This window comes from Capsicum annuum, chromosome 2 (genome assembly GCF_002878395.1).
Source record: "Capsicum annuum cultivar UCD-10X-F1 chromosome 2, UCD10Xv1.1, whole genome shotgun sequence".
Taxonomy (NCBI): Eukaryota; Viridiplantae; Streptophyta; class Magnoliopsida; order Solanales; family Solanaceae; genus Capsicum; species Capsicum annuum.
Genome location: NC_061112.1, coordinates 70660659 through 70684047, shown reverse-complemented (window position 1 = coordinate 70684047; position 23389 = coordinate 70660659). Strand labels below are relative to the sequence as shown.

The 23389-nt window shown below is 36.2% G+C and overlaps 1 protein-coding gene across 1 annotated transcript; it reads left to right on the top strand.

Moving 5' to 3' along the window:
- The first annotated feature begins 5247 nt into the window (after window positions 1-5247).
- On the top strand, window positions 5248-7911 carry LOC107858505 (pentatricopeptide repeat-containing protein At4g36680, mitochondrial). The gene has a single exon (XM_016703183.2). It carries the CDS (start codon window positions 6479-6481, stop codon window positions 7682-7684), a length of 1206 nt encoding a protein of 401 aa, XP_016558669.2. The 5' UTR covers window positions 5248-6478; the 3' UTR covers window positions 7685-7911.
- The last annotated feature ends 15478 nt before the right edge of the window (window positions 7912-23389 follow it).

Here is a 23389-nt window from a genome sequence, read left to right as displayed (position 1 = left end):
CTTCCCAACGTAGATGACTTACAGGAGATTCCCTTCTTTGTTGTTCCTTGTGTTTCCCATTCTATAGATAAAAATGTTAATCAAAGCAATGATTACATTTTATGTGATTCATTTGACTTGGACATTCCCTCCTCTTTACCCCTCATAATTCATAATGAGACAGTCCCTTTAACTTCAAACGCCCACGTAAAGCTTACTGCTCCCACCCTTGCTATAAATCATGAACCATCATCTCACTTGTCCCTTCACAAGCCTATACATACACCACAGTCCCCCCTATCAGATTCACAAACTTCAGTACTTTCAGGCTGCTCCAATGGAACAGGAGAACAACCAAGTACCTTATCTTGTTTATGCATCTACGATACCATCTCCGCTTCACCCACCCCAGGCTTGGCTGGAGGTGGCATTAACGGGGCAAGCGTTAACGTTCACTATACAAGTGAATGGAAGGGACTACCTGGTGATGATACAAAATCCATGCGATCTAGCCCATATCATCACCGAAGGAATGACACTTGGGACGGAAGTGTTCAATAGTACGACGCAGCAGAACCCAGCTCTCCCTTTCTACCCCCCAGCTTCAAGAGGAGCTTGTTCCTTGGATCCAGCCACACGTTACTGTGTTGCAAATGGAGCCCGAGATATGCCACGATCCACAACCTCCTTTGTCACCTCACCAAGCTCAGGAGGGGAGCGACGGGAATCGATTGGCTATCACCATAGAAGATCTAGCTGTGGGGATGGAAGAGATGGCATCCGCGACCACCTTCTTGGGTCAGGTACGCGTCTTTCTCCTAAAAAAACTCTTAAAAAAAATAAACATAAATTTTTCTCAAAACATGTTCAAATGTACGGTCCACGTGCAACTGACACTCAATCCAGAGGTAGGGAAATATGCCATAATCATGAACTCCCTAGTTCTTCCCGGGGTTGTACACGTCATTTTTTTCGTCCGATGAATTTTCTTATATGGAATTGCAGAGGATCTTCCTCCCTTGACTTTAGACTTAATTTTAGGGAGTTGCTTGATATGCAGAAACCTGCTCTAGTTGTTTTGTTGGAAACTCATAGAGAAAATCATCAGTCAATGCCCCATGAGTTTCATTTTTCAAATGTCGTTTCTGTCCCGGTTGAGGGTCTAGCGGGTGGAATTGCCATTCTTTGGCATGCTGACCTCCTTAATGTTACTAATGTGGCTCTTACGCACCAGGAAATTCATTGTATGATCCAGGTATTACCTTCTCATAACAGCTGGTTGTTTTAGGCTTTTTATGCTTTTAATAGCGCTTCTGATAGACTAGTGCTTTGGGAGAATATTAAGAATGCAGCTGACTCAGTGTCTGGTCTGTGGTTTATAGGTGGGGATTTTAACGAAGTTAGTAAAGCCGCTGAGAAATTCGGGGGATTAAGGGTCAATTTTACTAGGGTAATCGATTTTTAGACTGTCTGAGTTATTGCCGAATGCATGACCTGGGTTTTTTGGGTAGTAAGTTTACTTGGTCAAACTTGTGTAGGAATAATAAAACTATTCGGGAGCGTCTTGACCGTTTTGCTGCGAACTCTGAGTGGTTAGAGCTATTTCCTGAATCTTTTGTCAGACATCTCCCGCGCACCCACTCTGACCACTGCCTTTTATTGTTGACTTTAACTCCTTATATTTCTGTTCCTTAAAAACCTGTTAGACTTGAAAACTATTTGGATAGCCCACCCTGACTTTAGACAGATTGTTACTAACTCCTGGGCTAATATGAACAATTCCCTAGTCCCGATAATATCGTATTTCCAAGAATATGTTTCCAGTTGGAATAGAGAGGTGTTCGGGAATATTTTCTACAAAAAAAGATGAATTCTCGCATGCCTTACTGGAATTCAAAGATCTCCGAACTATAATACCAGTATTTTCTTGCAGAACTTAGAGAACACTCTTATCTCTGAGTTAAACACTTTACTTCGTACTGAACATGAATTTTGGAGGCTAAAGTCTCGGATTCATTGGCTCAACGAGGGTGATGCGAACACAAAATTCTTTCATATTTCCACCTTTGGACGAAGGCAAAAAACTAAAATCTTATCTCTTCGAGACTTAGTGGGCAATTGGATCTCTGGTAGGCAGGACATTGAAAGGCATGTTACTTCCTTTTACACGAGCCTCTATACTTTGGATCTCATCTGCTCTCCCAGACATCACTCGCGTGCTCTCTTACGAGTAGTCCCTCCTGAGGAAGCCGATCGATTATTGAGGCCCCTAATGCTCCAAGAGGTCATTGATGCAGTTTTTTCTTTTAAACCATAGAAGTCCCCGGGACTTGATGGAATCAATCCTTTTTTATACCAGAAATACTGGGATGTTGTAGGTATTTCCATTAAGGATTTCTGTTCTAATGTTTTCTCAACCTCGACAATTCTGCCGAAAATCAATGAAACTTTTATTTTCCTCATTCCGAAGATCTCAAATCCTGCAACTATTACTCAGTATCGACCAATTAGTCTCTGCAACACATTGTATAAAATCATTAGCAAGATTATCGTGAACCGAATGAAGCCTCTTCTTCATAACCTTATTGGACCCTCCCAGTCGAGCTTTCTAACAAATCAGAGGGCTTCTGACAATGCAATTCTAGTTCAAGAGATTCTCCATTTTTTCAACACTGCCAAGGGTGGAAAAGCTCATATGACTGCCAAGATTGACTTGGAAAAGGCTTTTGATCGGTTGGAATGGTCGTTTATTCATGACACTCTTCTCCACTTTAATTTTCCCTCAAAATTTATAGGGTTTATCATGTCTTGTATCACGTCTTCATCAGTCTCCATCCTTCTTAATGGATCAGTTACGCCTTATTTTTACCCCTTTAGAGGTATCCGTCAGGGCGACCCACTCTTTACTTATATCTTTATTTTATGCATGGAGCGCCTTTCCCGATGCATTGACATAGCTGTTGACTATGGGTTGTGGAGTCCAATTAAAATCTGCACCCGTGCCCCACCTTTATCCCACTTGTTCTTTGCTGATGATATTATTCTTTGCGCTGTGGCAAATTCACCTCATGCACGGAAATTTCAGGAATTTTTGCACACTTTAATTCAGTTTTTGGCCAAAAAATTAGCCTCGCAAAATCGAAAGTCTTCTTCTCAAAAACCACTTATTTCTCTACTAAGGAGATGACTAAATCTATTTTAAGTCTGCAGAAAGGTCACACCTTCGGTAAGTATCTAGGCTATCCCATCTTTATGCGTCGGCCAACTAAACAAGACTTCCAATTTTTGTTAGACAACTTCAAGAATCAACTTGCGAGCTGGAAAGCTCCTTTTCTTACCACTGCAGGGAGAGCAACCCTTATTCGTTCTACTCTCAACAGTCTCCCAAATCATGTCATGTACCTTTTTAAACTCCCTACTTATGTTATTAAAAGAATGGTGGTTTACCAGCGAAACTTCTTTTGGGAAAATACCCCGGAGCGTAAAAAGATTCATCTATTAAGTTGGGCCTCTATTTCAAAACCAAAAAAGCTAGGAGGACTAGGTATTCAACAACTTGTAAACCAAGAACTTAACACTTTTAGCATCTACAGCTTGGCGAGCCTTTCACTTATCTTCTTTTTAGGCTCAAATTCTTTGTGGTAAATACCTGTACACGCTCTGCCTTTTTCCGAATCTGGAAGACTCTCATTCTGGGCTAGGCCCAATGCCAAATCGGACTTCAATGGCAGCCTGGGAATGGAGAGCATATTAATTTCTTCACGGATGCTTGGATAACGCCAAATACGTCGCTCCGAAATTTGATTCATGGCTCGTTTCCCGAGCATGAAATCTCATCCAAAGTGTCTCAATATAGAGTAGCTAATAGTTGGTCCTTTTTGCGCCTCTCCTTTGATCTCCCCACGGATATTGTTTCGCTCATAAACTCCGTCCACTTACCTCGCTATAGTACTTTATCGGACAAAATCACATGGGGCTTGACAAATTCAAAACTTTTTACTATCAGCTCTTGTTACAATGACATCTTCTCCTCAACCCATCCCAACACGTCTATTGCTGACTTTTCCTGGATATGGAATTTCGATGTTCCAACCAAACTAAGGCATTTTCTTTGGCTTCTAAATCATAATCGACTCCCAATTACTTCCTACCTCTATCACATTCATTGCATCGATTCACCGTACTGCTTGATTTGTCACTCGTCGACTGAAGAAACCGCAAGCCATCTCTTCATCCACTGCAAATCGGTTGATCCCTTATGGGCACAACTCAATATCATAACCCAAGTTCACCGTCTCAGGGAGGTAATTTTCGAGTATCAACATCCAAGCATGTGGCTTCATTGCCTAATTAATCTGGTGCCTCACCAACCAATTATACCTCATGTTCCTAACAAGGTGCTCCTAACCTATTGCCTTTGGTCTATTTGGTTGGCGCGCAATAGAACTATTTTTCAGAATATTCCTTTTAAAGTCTCTGTTGCTCATGCCTTAGCTTTGTCCACATAATATTGGTTTTTAGCGGGCAAACATAAAACTATCGAACGTACTATGCCTGTCTATGTTAAGTAGAAGCCTCCTGCATCACCGTTTATTATGCTTAATATGGATGCAGCTTTTATTTCTATCTTAGAAATGGCTAATATAGCAGGGGTATTTAGAAATTCAAATGGTGAATGGTTACTAGGATTTAGTAGTAAGGTCTTTAGCCCTAACCCCTTAGAGGCGGAACTTCAGGCTTTACTTTTGGGTTTGAATGTTGCAATTCAACACCGTTTTACATCACTGCAAATCAATGTGAATTGCCTTCCAATTGTTCAAGCTGTATCTAATGTATCATTGGATGATTCACCCTTAATGTCTGATTGCAGGTGCCTGATGCTTAAACTAGGTAATCCGCTACTGGAACATGTGTACAGAGAACAAAATAAGTTGACTCATACACTGGCACAGATGAATGCTACTATTACTATGCAACTATTTTGGGAACCTCCTAAATCCATAAAAGATATTTTGAGAGCTGATACAAAGGGTCATAATAGATACATCTGACCAAATTTTGTTTACTACTACTAATCCTAATTGTCAGATTGTAAATGCTAGCGCTAGGTGTGCTGTTACCACTGCTGGTGCTTGTACAGTTGGCTTGCCAACATACAATTTCCCTGTAAGACGTTGAAGCATGCATATATATATATATATATATAATATCCCGGTTATCAAAAAAAAAAAAAAGAGCTAAAACATACTAACAATTTATTCGGTCAAGATTTTTTTTTTCCATAATTTTTTTTTTCAAAAGTATCTATTTTTTTTTTAAATAAAGTGTTTGGGTAAACTTTTTTTTTTTTTTAAAAAAGTGTTTTAAAATAGTAGAAACAGTTTTTCATTAGTTAAAAGAGCAGTTTTTTGAAAAAGTTTTTTTTTTTTTAAAACTCTTTTGAGAAAAATACATTTTAAAAAGTTTGGCCAAATAAAAATTGTTAACTCAAAAGTATTTTTTATTTTTGTTGGCCAAACACAAATTATTTCTCATCAAATATTTTTTTCAAAAAACAATTCTAGAAAAAACACTTTTCAAAATAAATTTATTTTAGAAACTTGACCAAACAGATTATAAACTCATTTTATAGCCAAACAGACTATTAGTCATAAAAATATATCGTTTTTCTGTATAAAATTATTTAACTGTAGTTAAAATTATTATTTAATCATAAAAATTTTAAATTCAATTTATTTTGGATGTTCACGGACAAGGGCTCTACTAAACCAAACGTTTAGAGATAGATTTTTAAATATTTTCCATAAGCTATTATTTAAGAAGATTTGGATGAAGTTTCACTCTATGTTTGACCATAAGTTATTATTTAAGAAGATTTGGATGAAGTTTCATTGTATGTTTGACCATAGTATTTGAGAAACATATTTTACTTTTAAAAATTCATAAAAAGTAAAATTTAATTTAAATATTAATATTTTTTTTGTATTTATAAATTCGACTTATTTATTAAATAATATTTCCCCATTTAGAAAATAATGATGTACTTTAAATTGACACAAAGTTTAAGAAAATAATTATTTTTTTGAATCTTGTGGCCTTAGATTGAAGTTGTGTCAAATGTATCAAAATGTCCTTTAATCTTGTGGCTCTAAACATGTCATGTGGAAAGTTGAAATTAAAGTATTGTCAAAAATGAAAAGGAATCATTCTTTCTGAAACGAATTAAAAGAAAGTAATCATTCGTTTTGAAACAGATGAAACGAATTAAAAGAAAGTAATCATTCGTTTTGAAACAGATACAGAGGAAGTAACTAATTATATAATCAAATACTATTTGCTAATTTTTTCCTCAAAAACTACTTATAAAAATGTATTGGCTAAATGAATCCTAAATGATTCTGTTGTTTTGGTTTAGCAAAACGGGATTCTCATTTCACTCCAACCCCGAGCAACCTCCTAAAACCCTACTCCCCGCTGTACAGCCTAAACCCTAACAAATATGTCTTGTTCCATTTCCCTGCGCCTGCCGCGTCACCTCTCTACCGCTGCCACAGCCACCGCCTCTGCTTCTTCAACCATCTCTATCTCCAAAGCAAAATCGAAGCTCAAATCCGAGCACGATCCAGACAAAGCCGTTAAAATTTACTCTTCCGTTTCTAACCATTACACTTCCCCTTTATCCTCCCGTTATGCTCAAGAATACACGGTCAAACGTCTCGCTAAATCTCACCGTTTCTCCGACATCGAAAAATTCCTCGAATCTCATAAAAATGACAAAAAAATAACCGAAGAACCCTTCCTTTCGTCGATAATTCGTTCCTATGGGTTATCTGGAATGTTTGATCAGGCTCTTCAAACTTATCATCAAATGGACGATTTAGGTACTCCTAGATCAGCTGTTTCGTTCAACGTGCTTCTTTCCGCTTGTGTTAACTCGAAATTATATGATCGTGTTCCCCAGCTGTTTGATGAAATGCCTAAGAAACATGGGTTCTTACCTGATAAAGTTTCGTATGGTGTGTTGATTAGGTCATATTGTGAAATGGGTAAACCTGAATTGGCAATGGAGAAACTTAAGGAGATGGAAGAGAAAGGCGTTGAGATTACTGTGGTTGCTCTCACAACGATATTGCATTCGTTGTATAAGGGAGGAAAGAGTGATGAGGCTGAGAAGGTTTGGAATGAGATGGTGAAGAGAGGTTGTGGACCGGATGTTGGTGCGTATAATGTGAAGATTATGAATATTCAGGGTGGAGATCCTGAAGGAGTGAAGGGTTTAATTGAGGAAATGAGCAATGTGGGTTTAAAACCCGATACGATTAGCTACAATTACTTGATGTCTTGTTATTGTAGGAATGGGATGATGGATGAAGCTGAGAGAGTTTATGAGGATTTGGAGACAAATGGGTGCAATCCAAATGCTTCAACTTTTAGAACTTTGATATTTTATTTGTGTAATAATGAAAAGTTTGAGACAGGGTATAATATGTTTAAGGAGAGTGTGAGAGCAAACAAGATTCCGGATGTCAATACACTCAAGTATTTGGTGCATGGTTTGGTGAAGAGTTCAAGGGTGAAAGAAGCAAAACAAATGATCAGGACAATGAAGAACAAGTTCCCTCCTAATGTGGTGAAAGTTTGGACCAAGTTAGAGGACGAGCTTGGTTTGGCCAAAGTTGAAGCCAGTGATATCAAGTCTGATTAGCTTAATAATAATTTTCTTCGAGATAGCTGGAAGTGTTGTAGACAGCTTTATAACGGTTGAGGGATTTTACATGATTGAATTTTTGTCTGACATAAATATGTGATTTAGCACTTGGCGCTAACATTTTCGATGCCATTTAATTTTAAAAGCTAGTATTGATCTTTACATGAAGTTTTGTAGTGCTTTTAAAGAAGTGCAAATGTCCAATTTTATGGTCTGTTGCTTCATTGCTTTTTCCTTCTCTCCCATTCAGTCATCTAAGTAATCATATAATGTCCATACTGCCAAGAATCTTTGTCATAACTTTGGTTGTGGTTAATGCAAAGGTTCTTTCTCTATAATGCTGCTTGACTAATGAGTTCAAAGGTTTTTGCAGACATTCTCTTTAACTCATTAATTTTATACTTTCTGTACAAGGTACACGGCTTTTGGAGTAAACACATTCTGGTAAATCATATTGGTTGTTAGAAACAAAAGATTCTACAGTTCTCTTGATTGTTGAATAAATGTACTTAAGTTTGTTGCCTGTAGACTGTAGTAGACACAATTCAAAGAGTGATCAGAATTTTCACATTATGTTTCGTATGTGTAAGGTGTTTAAAATACGTGATGTACAGTAATATAATGTAGTTGTTACAAATCCAAAAATCTGACTCCTTTCTCTTATGCCACAATGATTTTTGATATCCTTTCCGCCTTGCATCCTTGAATCAGGATCTCCTACGTTACCGTTCTAATAGAAAACAAAAAAAAGCTTTTGGATCCCCTTCCTGGAGGATGTAATGATAAAATAAATTTGCTTAGTCTTGGTAAATGCAGCAGTTCCAGTTTTCCTGTGACTTTGATTTATTAGTAGCATAGACTTCTTATTGAAGTTTATGAGGTCTTCTTGTGGTTACTGGTTAGATTCTTTTGTATTTGTGTTTCTTCCAGATAACAAGACCGACATTGAAACACGATGCAGCAAAGCCATTTTTTAATTGGTAACTCCTTCCTCTTTTTAAATACCAATCTTAGCTTATTGAGATAGACACAATTCTCCAACATAAGTTTTCAGAAAAATGGATTTATTTATATGTATGGATTAACTATTTCTTGTTTTGGAGTCTGTGTTATGTTGTGAGCTTTTGAATTTATAAAGGTTAGTATCTGATATACCAGCGTCTTCTCATCTTCTGAAGTCCATCTATGGTTCATGATGAGTTTGCATTGAATATTCATGGAGTAAAGGTTATTATTGCTTAGGAGCTTCAGAATTTATCTATGCTTGGTTGGATTACTTTGTCTGATATTATTAATTTTCCGAGTATTTAGCATTAGCAATTTCTATGCTTGTTTGGCCAATTAGGTGGCTGATGTAATTGATTGTACGTATGAAGGGAAAGTGATTATTTTTAAGTTAGAACTGAAATTTTTGTTGTTATTCCTAGGAAAATATAGGCTTGATGGTTTCTGGAAGCCCATTTGCATGGATTGTGGGTGCAACTGTTGCAACATGGAATTACATACAAGATTTTTTTAAAAAATTTATCCATAAGTAGTTGCGGAACTACTGGACCGGGAAAGTTCATCCTCTTGTTCCTCAGTTTTTGTGCACACACTACCATCGAAGTATGGCTACACACGTTTATCTAAACCTTGATAGGTATAGTTATAAGGTACTCAATGAATAGTCAATCTGTGTCCTATTTGTTCCGGACACCCTTCTGAATTCTGGTCTCTATATATGCTTCGATACAGAGAGGTTTAATGCAATGGTATCCAGAAGGCTATATACAACATGATTACAGGAGGGCAGGGCTCATACATTCACGGAAGAGTATTTGACTCTCTGGTTCCAAGAGAGAGTTATACCTGTAGGACATCCTTGCTTCCTCGGTACTTAAAAGAAAACCTTGTATTACTTTAACGATTTCCTCAATTTTCATAAGCCCTTTCCCCCTTTGCCTCAATTTGCATTTATCCTTAAAAAATCCGTGATTATGTATGTTGATTTTGGATCTTAGTTGTAAAAGTTGAACAATAAAAGCTGTTTTGGGGAGATTGCTGGGATAATTTTGTTGGGTTCAAAATCGAGGGAGCGTCATATGGAAGCTTAAAATTTGCAAATCAAGACGGTGATAATTCGGATGACAAATAAAAAAGTACTAAAGAACATATTATTGAATATAATTTGGCCAACACAAGAAACTAATATTAAAGAAATATAAACACTATTGGGAGAAAATCACTTCCTAAATGAGACTCTTTTTAGGACTATATTTTGAATGCTATTGTGTTATTGTATGAAAAGAGGGAAAAGTAATTATGGTATTATTTTTATTTTCCTTCTAAGAAAAAGTAAAACTTAATTTTCGTAAGAAATCAGGGCAAAAACCCTAACAAATCTTCTTTTTTTGGCTTGATTTTCTGCAAAATATTGATGATCCTCCTTCTTCTTGAGCATAATCTTCGTTCTTTACATATTCTTCATATATCACTGTTGTTTGACATGCTTTAAAAATGGAGTGTATATGAGCTCTTCTTGGGTTAAAAATATTGAAGTCCTTTGTAGGGTTAAAAGTAAGTTTTATTTTCAAATATGTAACAACAAATTGGTTGCAACTTTAATCTCAACATGTCATCAATCTGAACCATCGGATCATTGAACCATGAACTCTGATACCACTTATTGGGTTCGAAATCAAGAGGGCGTCATGCGGAATCTTAAAATTTACAAATCAAGATGGTGATAATTCGGACGACAAATAAAAACATACTAAAGAACATATTATTAAATATAATTTGGCCAACTGGCCTACACAAGAAACTAACATTATAGAAATGTAAAAACTATTGGGAGAAAATTTCCCCCTAAACGATCTCTTTTTAGGACTATATTGTGAATGCTATTGTGTTATGTTATGAGAAGAGGGGTCTTCTATTTATAGATGTCCAAAACCTTTCCTCCAAGAAAGAGGTTAGTCAAATATGAAAAAATTTTATATTTTCCTTTTAGGAAAATTAAAAGTAATTATGATATTACTTTTATTTTTCTTCTAAGAAAAAGTAAAACTTAATTTTGGTAAGAAAATCAGGACAAAATCCTAACAAATTTATCCTAGGATAAAAGGATTAAATTGACAAAAATACCCGTCAATTCCTTGTTATAAATTACTTTTCACATTCTTTACCCAATTTATCTAATGCACTTTTTTATATATTAGGCGTCTAGGTATATACTTGATGCTTATGCCATTACTAATTCTATTTTTACGGAAAATATTTTTCTTTAAAGAAAGGTAGCAATACTTGTATAAAATTTCTACATAACAAAGTATTGCAAAGTGCTACTATTAAAATTCAATACTTAATAATGAAAATAATTTACTCTAAAAATCACCTTCCATTGAAAGTCAGAGTGGTTTCTACTAAATGAAAGGAACCTTCTATATTTTTTTTTTTCAATTTAGAGGAATATAATTTTCGCGTTCGTGCTTGTTTTTCGATTTTTTCTTTGATCTTTAATATATATATATATATATATATATATATATATAAGGTTGAACACCACACTATGCGGAATAGTCATGAAAATGTAAATATTTAATTAAAATTAGGTGGGAGATTTTATTTTTAAGGATAGATAACTTAATTTTTGCAAAGAAAATATAAAAGTAAAATAAGGTGAAGAGTATTTTTGTAAACAAACAATTTATTCTTAGAAATTATGCAATACATATTATTTTTAATACAACAAACCAAATACTCAATAAAAAATAACACCATGATAACTAATCCCAATATAACTAATCTCAGTATTACTTATCTCATCATAACTTGTGTTCAAACCAAATGACCCCTAAGTGTGATAAATTGACTTGGATATATGGTGTTTTGTGTGGACTAAGTGGTTGATTTAGAAGTATTTTTCGGGGTACTTTGATGGGCTTTGGTGATTTGAACTTTGGTCTTTCCCTGTTTGAGAGAGATTGTGTTAGGCATGATATTTTGATTGATTTTTTTTTTCTGGGTAATATTCAGAAGTTAATTTCTTAATATAGGATTTGGTGTTTGTTACCAGTAGAGACAATTTTGTAACTCTCTTAATGCTACATGAACTTGGATGGGCACTAGTACTCTTGTAACACCTATTAGTTACCGTCTTAGAGATGCATCAGTGCAAATAAAGGGTTCATATCACAGCTTTCTCAAAAAATTTCTAAGCAAGCTTACCAGTTGGGCAAAACAGTCACCAAGTAAAAGATATTTTATCTTGTTGAAAAAAAGGAGCACACTATTTTCATTGAGTTTTAAGATATATATGTTAGCCTTTTATATTTACGTTCTATATTTTGACAAACTAATGAGTAAACATTTGCAGGATATTGAGGATCTCTAATGATGAGAAGATATTGAAGATACACTAAAGATGCAGAAGAGATTCCAAAATCTCTAAGGAATCAACTTAAGATATCTAAGAATATTTTGCAAAAGGAAGCAAGCATCCAACAACGTGATGGTCAGCACTAAACTTGGAACAATATCAATCATACGCAATCAATTCAAGATTTCCAAGAAAATTCCGCAAAGGAAAGCAAGCATCCAACAACAGCCTGACCGGAACAAATCTTAAAAAAAATAAATCAATCACCATAGGAGTAAAATGAAAGAAGATCACGGACGTATCTGATATGAACGTGTATAAAGTACCGCGTATGGACATATGAAAGAAGATCACGGACGTATCTGATATGAACGTGTATAAAGTACCGTGTATGGACATACTTCTTCAATCAAGGAATCAATTCAAATCCTTGATTGAGACAAAATCTCTTGGGTTTCCATATGAAGAAAAACAATTGAATAATATAAAGAGAGGACTAAAGATCAAAACACTCACGCAACTTCAAGGAAGAATCTCAAAGTAGTCACAAAGCTTTGTACTTCTTAGTTTACAATAGTTATGTAAAGAGTAGGATCGAGTCAACTTTGTAATACAAACTGAAACTGTGTCAAAGATCTGAAGAACAGAATAAGTCTTCGGAACTTGTTTCTCATTATTGTACTCACGTCCGACTTTGAAAGATCTATGGAAATGTTGAAACCCAAGGGGACTGGAAGTAGACACCACATTGGATTTTCGAACCAGGATAAATCTTAGTGTCTTTACTTTAAAGTTGATTATTTACTTGTCCATTTATTTAAACCTAATCTGTTTTGTGAAGTATACTGATTTGCAGGCAAGTCGACTGTGAAGAGTCAATAGTCGACTCACAGAAAATTTTCAATTCACCCTCCCCTTGAATTTCAATTGGTATCAGAGCAGGTCTCACCAACAGTGTTGCTTAACCTCACGTGAGAAAAGATCAAATGACAAATTATCAAATTTTCGGTGCTCTTCTTCAAGATGGTCATTCCTTCACATGACCACTATACTTTAATGAACAACACTATTTTTATTGGAAGAACGAATTCAGGATCTTTGTCTAATCAAATGATTTTCAAGCCTGGGTTGTCCTTAAGAAGGGACCAAAGCGAATTCCAGGACTTAAGGAGAAGCAAAAAGGCAAAGACAAAGAATCGAACAGTACCGATATAGAAGACCATGAAAGTTTGGAGGTCACCAAAGAACAACAAGAGGCAATCCAAACTAATGAACGAGCTATAAGTTTACTTCTTTATGCAGTTAGTGGAGAAGAATACGACAAGATATCAACCCGTGAGGCTGCAAAAGAGATATGAGATAAATTAGAGGTAACATATGAAGGAACCATCAAAGTAAAAAAGTCAAAGGTTGCTTCCCTAGTCAATGAACACGAGCTGTTCAAAATGGAAGAAAATGAAAACATTGAAACAATGTTTGCCAAATTCAGCAAAATCGTGTGTAAGCTGAAATCATTGGGGATGATCTATCCACATAGCTTGTAAGTCCAGAAGCTAGTCTCCTAAAAGTTTGGGAAACCAAAGATGCTATTTTAGAAGACAGAGATCTTCATAACATGACATACGAAGAACTACAAGCTAATCGCATTGCATATGAACGAAATTATATCAACAGGTACCACAAGGAGGAAAAGAAAAACCAGTAGCCTTCAATGCCATATCAACTGAAGAAGAGGACATTCTAGAAGAATCCAATAGCGAAGGAATGACTCTCATAAATCATGGAGTAAGGCAGATTATGAGACAGAGACAACAAAGATCCCTAGGAGTAAAAAATAATAATTTCATTAGAAACGATGATCACTGTTATCACTGTAGAAGGCCTGGCCACTTCAAACAAAACTGTCCAAAATTAAGAAGAAGATCATCTAGAAAGAATCAAAATTTTAAATCTTGGAGTGATGAGGATGAAACTAAAGAAGAAACAGAAGCAACCAACATGTGCTTCATGGCAAAAGGAGAATCTACCGAGGTAAGACCACACGACTGTCATAATTATAATATTCTTGAATTTAATTTAGATATGATAACCGATGATCTTCAAAAAGTTATAAATAAATATAATAAACTCGTCCAAAAGAAGAAAAGTTGGGAAGCTCGACTTAAATGGAAACTCTAAGAGAAACGAAGAAACTGTCAAGTAGAAATCGAAGCATGTCAAATAGAAATTGACTTACTTCAAGAAGATCTTGATGATGTAAATATGAAATTGAATAGCATTAAGAAATCACCAAGTCATAGTTTTGTGAGATGAATTCTTTTAAAACCAACTCAAGTTACTCATCAAAATTGTTTAAATCAACCAAAACCTCTTTCTCCTCTCGAGGACTTGTCTGTTATATCTGTGGATAGAAAGTGCACAAATCTTACAGTTGCAGGCATAAACCTAAAGGTGTATGGGTTTGTAAACCTAAAGGGAGCACATCAAACCCGCAAGGACCCAAGACCACTTGGGTACCTAAACAAAATTGATTTTTTTATTTTTCAGAAACATGCTCGCAAGAGCTATAAGAAGGGAATGTGGGTCATTGATAGATGATGTTCTAGACACATGACCAGAAAGAAAATTTTTATGCTCTAAATAAAATAAATGGGGGATTGGTCAGATTCGGTGACAACGCTAGAGGCAACGTCATCGGAGTCGGCTCAGTAAAGCTCAGTTCCTCATATGAATGTGCTAAACTGTATTTAGTAGACGACCTCAAACATAACTTGCTCAGCATCAGTCAGTTGTGTCATGCTGGATTTTCTTCAAAGCTGAAAGTTGCTCCATCAAACACGACAAAAGAGACATCTTTCTCATCGGTGAACGCGTTGATAATATTTATGTCTTAAATAGTCCTGACTTTGATACTTTAACTTGGCTCACTGTGCAAACCAATGATATTTAGTTGTGGCACAAAAAACTTGGGCATGCTAGTATGTATATCATTGAGAAACTATCCAAACTGGAACTGGTGAGAGGTCTGCCAAAACATAAGTTTGAAAAAGGATCACATTTGTGATGCCTGCCAATTAGGTAAACAGACCCAAACATCATTCAAAGTCATAGACATTGTGTCTACTACAAGAACCCTTCAAATAATCCACATGGATTTGTTTGATCCCACCAAAACCGCCAGTATTGGTGGAAAAAGATATAACGACTATTCTCATTTTACTTGAGTAATGTTTCTTAATCATAAACATGAGGCTTTCACAAACTTTTAGATATTTTGTAGAAAAGTACAGAAATAATCTGTATACCTCATCACCTATGTTTATAGTGATCATGGAGGAGAATTTAAAAATAAGACTTTTGAGGAATACCGTTCTCAAAACGGATACTCTCAGAACTTTTCATCACCTGGGTCTCCTAAAAAAATATGTGGCAGAGAGAAAAGTTTGGTCTCTCTAGGAAACTGCTAGGACCATGCTGTTGGAACACAATCTCCCAGATCACTTTTGGGCAGAGATAGTAAATACAACATGCCACATTATCAACAGATGCCTCATCAGACCTATTCTAAAGAAAACACTTTATCAACTGTGGAGAGGGAAGAAGCCAAACATTAACTACTTTTATCCGTTTGGATGCAAATGTTTTATCTATAACAACGGTAAGAATAACTTAGGAAAATTTGATCCACGAAGTGATGAAGGTATTTTTCTCGGGTACTCTCCCACTAGTCGTGCTTACAGAGCTTATGATAAATGAATCTTATGTGTTGAAGAATCCATGTATATTGTATATGATGAAACTAATCACCCTCCTATGAGTTTGAGTATTGATAAAGAACAGGTGAGTGATCTACAATCTAGAGCCAATGCTAGCACAACCTATGAGCCATCACGATATGATTCGACTACACGCCCTCCAAAGTCAACTCACACAACAAAAATAGTCAAACCGATTATTCCAAGAGAATGGAAACACAATGCTAGCTATCCAAATGAATTTATCTTCGAAAATCCAGATGATAGAATGCAAACATGAGCATTATTGAGAAAGAAAGCGTCTGTTGCCCTTATATCTCAAATTGAACCAAAGAAGACCGATGAGCCCCTCAAAGATGAATCCTGGGTCGAAACCATGAAGGAAGAATTGGACCAGTTTGAATGAAATCAAGTCTGGACTCTAGTTGAAAGACCCTAGAACTACTCAGTTATTGGAACTAGATGGGTTTACAGAAACAAATTGAATGAAGAAGGTAAGGTTATCAGAAACAAAGCCAGACTTATAGCTCAAGGCTACTCCTAATAAAAAGGTATTGATTATAATGAAACCTTTTCCCCTATGGAAAGATTAGAATCAATTCAAATTTTATTAGCTTTTGCTGCTTTCAATTGCTTTAAGTTATATCAAATGGACGTCAAAAACGCCTTCTTAAATGGATTTATTCATGAAGAAGTTTTTGTAAAACAATCCCCTGGTTTTGAAAGTCCATCTTATCCAAATCATATTTTCAAATTGTCAAAAGCACTCTACGGTCTTAGAAAAGATCCAAAGGCTTGGTAGGAGAGATTGAGTACTGTCTTACTAAATAACAATTTTCAAAGAGGTAAAATTAATACAACTCTGTTTATACAGAAGTTTGACTCAAATATTCTTATTGTACAAATTTACGTTGATGATATCATTTTTGGTAGTCCTAACATCTGTGTGTGTGAGAATTTTGCAAATCTGATGAAAGGAGAATTTAAAATGAACCTCATGGGAGAGCTCACATTCTTCTTTGGATTACAAATCAAACAAACTCCCAAAGGTACCTTCATCAGTCAAGCTAAGTACAAAAAGAAACTCATAAAAAAGTTTGGTATAGAAAAAGAAAAGGCCTATGGAACTCCGACGAGTCCATCCAAAGGTCTTGATTCAGAATCGTCTGGAAAGGATGTTGATGAAAAGATGTACAGGGAAATGATTGGATCACTAATCTATTTGACCGCTAGTCGACCAAACATCATGTTCAGTGTATGTAAGTATGCTAGGTTCTAGTCGACTCCCAAAGAGTCATATCTGACAGCCATCAAAAGAATCATCTGATATCTCATAGTAACTCAATACATTGGACTATGGTATCCTTGCTTTTCCAATTTCAATTTAATTGGATATTCAAATGCAAACTTTGCAGGTGATAAAAGTGATAGAAAAAGCTATGCCTATCAAACGGGACGATTCGGTTCAACCTGGAATAGGCCCACTTAAAGTAACTGATTTCTGGGCCGGTCCGGTATCGGGTCAATTTTGACGGGCCGATCTGGTCTGGGCCAAAACAGTGAAAAATATGAAATTAAACAGGGACCGACTCAGTTAACCTTGGTCCGTCCCAGTTAACCTTGGTCCGATTTTGATCGGTAAACCGGTCAAAACTAAAAAAAAAACTTAAAATTAAATGTTTTTTTCAATATACACTATATATCCATACCGATATACATTTTAAATACGTTAAACAATATAAATTCAACATTTATACACTAAATATATACTACTTTAGAAAATATATACACATGTATACTTTAAATATATACTAGTTTAGAGCCTATAGAAAATATATACACATATATACGTAAAATATAATATATATACTACTTAAAATACAACTTGAAACAATATACATACAACATAAATACATTATATCTATATATATACTACCTTTGAAAATATATGGATATGTATAAGTTAAATATATACTACTTTAGAGTCTATAGAAAATATATACACATACAACATTATATATATATATATATATATATACTATTTTAGAAAACATATATACATTAAATATATACTATTTTAGTCTATAGAAAATATATAGACATATATGTAGAATATATACTACTTAAAATACCACTTGAAATAATATACATACAACATATATACACTATATATATATATATATATATATATATATATATATATATATATATACATACTACCTTAGAAAAAATATAAACATGTATACGTTAAATATATACTACTTTAGAGCCTATAGAAAATATATATACATACAACATTTATACACTGTATATATATACTACTTTAGAAACATATACACATTAAATATATACTATTTTAGTCTATAGAAAATATACAGACATATATGTAGAATATATACTACTTTAAATACCACTTGTGTATATATGTAGAATATATGTGTGTATATGTTTGTTATATTTATTACTTAGTGTAAAGTTTGCTAGTAATATATTAAAAGTATTTAATTAAACTAGAAATTCAATTTAAATGAAAAAAATTACAAAGTAAGGAGTGAATAAATGTTGTATTTTATTGATTGCAAAATAATCCAAAACTTATAATTTACATGAATAAAAAATCTACAAATTTTGCATATTTTTTTTCAACTCGGTCATGTTAATATTAACGGGAATTGCCATAGGTTAGTCAAAATCAATGGGGGCAAAACCATACATTGGACTTGATTGTCCTGAGTTCTCCCTTGAAGTCAAAATTTCTTCAAGCTTCTGTTCGTCTTTCGGCTCTCTACTGTTAATTCGTGCTCTCTTATGACAGAAAATGCCTTCTCGTAGAGCTCATAGAAACAACGAACGAACTCAACCCATTGATCCTTTAGGTGAGACGGTGTCCCATGTTGAATTTTGAGTAGCTTTCCAAGTGCAAGCCCAGGCAGTCACCGCCAACGCCCAAGCCAACACCCAGGCTACTGTTCCACCTTTGCAAGGGAATAATTCTGCTGTAGCTCAGGTTTGTGACTTTATACGAATGAATCCACCTGAGTTCTTTGGGTCAAAATTAGGTGAAGACCCACAAATGTATTTAGATGAAGTGAGAAAGATCACTCAGATTATACACGTGACGGAGGAGGAGAGTGTTGAATTGGCTGCCTATGATATAAAAGATGTTGCTTATGATTGGGTGGAGAAGTGGAGGAAGAGTAGAGAGGAGAATGATACTCCCGTGACTTGGCAATTATTCCAATATGCCTTCTTAGACAAATTCTTTCCCCAGAGCTGAGGGAAGCAAAATTAGAAGAATTTATGAACTTGAGACAGGGCCCCATGACAGTTAAGGAGTATTGCCATAAGTTTAACCAGTTATCTAAGTATGCTTCTAGTATGATGGCTGATTCTAGAACTAGTATGAGTAAGTTCTTGGCCGGTGTATCTGGTTATGTTATGAAAGAGTGTAGATCTGCTATGCTTAATAGAGATATGGATCTTTCAAGACTAATGATTCATGCTCAGCAAATTGAAGCGGACAAAGTGAACGAGAGAGAGAGAGTGAGAGGGAATAAGAGAATTAGATCAGAGCAACAGGGTTATAGTCAGACTGGATTTTTTGGAGGGATCCACCCTCAGTTCCAGAATCGTTCTCTTGTGCCAGTGCCTTCATCAACCAGTAATCCTGTATTCAGAATCAGGCCAGAGCCGGGTAGTAGGCCTACTATGTCCAGGTCCCAGGATAGTGTGAGTAACAGACGTCATCCTCCCTCATGTCTGAAGTGCAGTAGAGACCATCCCGGTGAGTGCTTAGTCGATCAAAGGGGTTGCTTTGGTTGCAATAAGTTGGGCCACAAGTTTAGGGATTGCCCTTATGTTAGACAGGAGAGTCGTGATGTTCGTCCCCAGAGTCAAACTTATAGTGCTCCAGCCCCTGTAATTCATCCTACTCCTCCTCAGGGAGACTCGTCTAGTACTGCAGGTGATTAGCGCCAGAATCTCTTTTATGCTATACTACCCCACCAGGAGTAGGAGCATTCACCAAATATTATTACTGGTACGCTTCGTGTATTTCATTTTGATGTGTATGTGTAGATGGACCCTGGGTCAAGTCTTTCTTATGTGACTCCGTTGGTGGCTGTGAATTTCAAAATCAGTGCTGAAAAGATTTCCAATCCTTTTCTAGTCTCTACACCACTGGGTGAATCTGTTGTTGCTAAGCAAGTATATAAGAAGTGTCCTATCACTGTTCTTAACAAGGTCATGTTTGCAGATTTGATTGAGCTAGATATGGTTGATTTTGATATTATTCTGGGTATGGATTGGCTTCACTCTTATTATGCATCTACAGACTATTGTACCTGGGTAGTCAAGTTTTAGTTTTCCAATGAGCCAATCTTTGAGTTGTCCAAAAATTTTGTATCTCCTAAAAGTCATTTCATATCCTATCTTAAAGCTAGGAAATTGATATCCAAGGGCTGTATCTATCATTTAGTCGAAGTTAAGGACACTAAGTCTGAGACTCCAATTATTCAGTCTCTTAGTGTTGTCAATGAGTTTCCTGATGTTTTCTCGGAAGTTATCCCAAGGGTACCTCCCAATAGAGAGATAGAATTCGGAATTAATCTTCTCCCTGATACACAACCTATTCTATTTCTTCGTATCGTATAGCCCCCGCAGAACTTAAAGAGTTGAAAAAGCAACTCAATGATCTTTTTGATAAGGGTTTTATAAGGCCCAATGTGTCTCCCTGGGGTGCACCCGTTCTATTCGTGCGAAATAAAGATGGTTCCTTGCGCATATGCATTGACTATCGTCAGCTTAACATGGTCACAGTCAAGAACAAGTACCCTCTTCCTAGAATTGATGACCTATTTAATCAGCTGGAAGTTGCCAGCTACTTCTCCAAAATAGATTTGAGATTCGGTTATCACCAACTTAAAGTCAGAGAGTGTGATATTCCAAAGACGGCTTTACACACTTGTTATGGTCATTTTGAATTCTTGGTCGTTCTTCGAGCTAACGAATGCTCTGGCAACTTTTATGAACCTCATGAATTGGGTGTTTAGACCGTACCTAGATATGTTTATTATTGTGTTTATAGATGATATTCTTGTATATTTCCAGAGTGAAAATGACCATGCAGATCATCTTCGAATTGTCTTACAGACCTAGGGATCAACAGTTGTTTGCCAAATTTAGTAAGTGTGAATTTTGGCTTCGGTCAGTTGCCTTTCTGGGTCATATTGTTTCTTCTGATGGTATCTGAGTTGATCCTCAAAAGGTAGAAGCTGTGAAGAATTGGCCTAGACCTATTTCCCCATCTGATATTAGGAGTTTCTTGGGTCTAGCTGGATACTACCATCGTTTTGTCAAAGGTTTCTCTTCCATTGCTGTTTCTTTGACCCGGTTGGCCCAAAGGTTAAATTCCAGTGGTCAGATTCTTGCAAGAAGAGTTTTCAGGAGTTGAATACTCGACTCACTTCAGCCCCTGTGATGACCCTGCCTAATGTGTAGATAATTTTTGGGTATATTGTGATACTTCCAGAGTTGATTTGGGTTTCGTGTTGATGCAGAAGGGCAAGGTTATAGCCTATGCCTCTAGGCAGTTAAAACCTCATGAAAATAATTCATGTTGATGTCTTTACAGATCACAAGATTTTACAGTATGTGTTCACTCAGAGAGAGTTGAATTTTTGGCAGAGGCGATGGTTAGAATTACTGAAGAACTATGTTATGAGTGTGTTGTACCACCCGGGCAAGGACAATGTAGTGGCAGATGCCCTTAGCAGATCGTCCATTGGTAGTGTAGCATATGTTATGGAAGATAAGAGGGACTTAGCTCGTGAAGTGCATCGTTTGGCTAGGTTAGGTGTTAGATTTCTTGACTCAGCTGAGGGTAATGTTTGGGTCCAAAGTAGTTCCGAATCTTTCCTAGTTTTGAAAGTGAAGGAGAAGCAGGATACAGATTCTCGTTTGGTTGAACTGAAAGAATTAGTTAAAGACCAAAAGGTGGAGGTTTTCTCCCAAGGGGGAGATTGTGTATTGAGATTTTAGAATAGATTGTGTGTGCCTGATGTTGATGATATGAGGCAAAGAATTATGGCTGAGGCGCATGGTGTGTAGTATTCTATTCATCCCGGTGCTACCAAGATGTATCGTGATTTGTAGGAAATTTATTGGTGGAATGGTATGAAAAATAATATAGCGAAGTTCATAGAAAAGTGTACAACTTGCTAGCAGGTAAAGACAGAGCACCAGAGACCCGGTGGTGTGATGCAAGAATTTAACATTCCTACTTGGAAGTGGGAAGTGGTGAATATAGATTTCATGACAGGTTTACCTCTCTCTTGTCGTTATCATGATTCTATTTGGGTCGTTGTAGATAGTTTGACTAAGTCAGCACATTTCCTACCAGTACATACATCTTTCACCACGGAGGACTATGCTAAGCTGTATTTTCGAGAGTTAGTCAGGTTGCATGGAGTTTCATTGTCTGTCATCTCCTATAGAGGTACTCAGTTTACTTCTCAGTTTTGGAGAGCCTTTCAGAAGGGTCTTGGCACCCAAGTTTATCTTTGCTCCGCTTTTCATCCGCAGATAAATGGTCAGGCTGAGAGGACTATCTAGACTTTGGAGGATATATTAAGGGCTTGTGTTCTTGATTTCAAAGGAAGTTGGGATGGACATTTGACATTGATTAAATTTGCTTACAACAATAGTTTTCATGCTAGCATTGGAATGGCTCCATTTGAAGCTTTGTATGGGAGAAGATGTAGATCACCCATAGGTTGGTTCAAAGTGGGTGAAAATGCTGTGATTGGACCTAATGCTGTATTTGAGGCTATGGAGAAAGTTAAGTTAATTCAGAAGAGGTTGAAGACAACTCAGAGTCGTCAGAAGTCGTACGCAGATGTGAGAAGAAAAGCTCTTGAGTTTAAAGTTGGTGATATGGTGTACTTGAAAATTTCACCCATGAAAAGGGTGAAAAGATTTGGAAAGAAAAGGAAGCTGAGTCCCAGATATGTTGGCCTTTATAGAGTTTTGAATCGTGTTGGGAAAACAGCTTATGAGATTGAGTTGCTTGCAGAGTTGTCAGCTGTCCATCCTGTGTTTCATGTTTCTATGCTCAAGAAGCACATTGGAGACTCAGTTATTGTTGATATATCGAAAGGTTGTGATGTTCAAGATAGCCTTTCGTATGATGAAATCCCGATTGAAATCCTAGATTATCAAGTCCGTAGACTGAGGAACAAAGAAGTTCCCTTGGTTAAAGTTCTGTGGCGAAATCAATCAGTCGAGGGTGCTACTTGCGAAGTAGAAACAGATATGCAAGCTAGTTACCCTCATCTTTTCTCCACGAGTTCGAATCAAGCTGAAGGTACTATTCCCTTAATTTAGTTTCCTTCTAATCTAATGTATCAGCTATATGGTTATTCTCTCTATGGTTCGTGCATTTGGGGAAGTACTCAAAAGCTTAGAGTAAAGTGAGCCCTTAGATGTGAGTCGTTCCAGCTATACGTCCTTATTTTCTCTTGTTCGTGGCTTATCTGGCAACATTCGAGGATGAATGAGTCCAAGGAGGAGATATTGTAATACCCC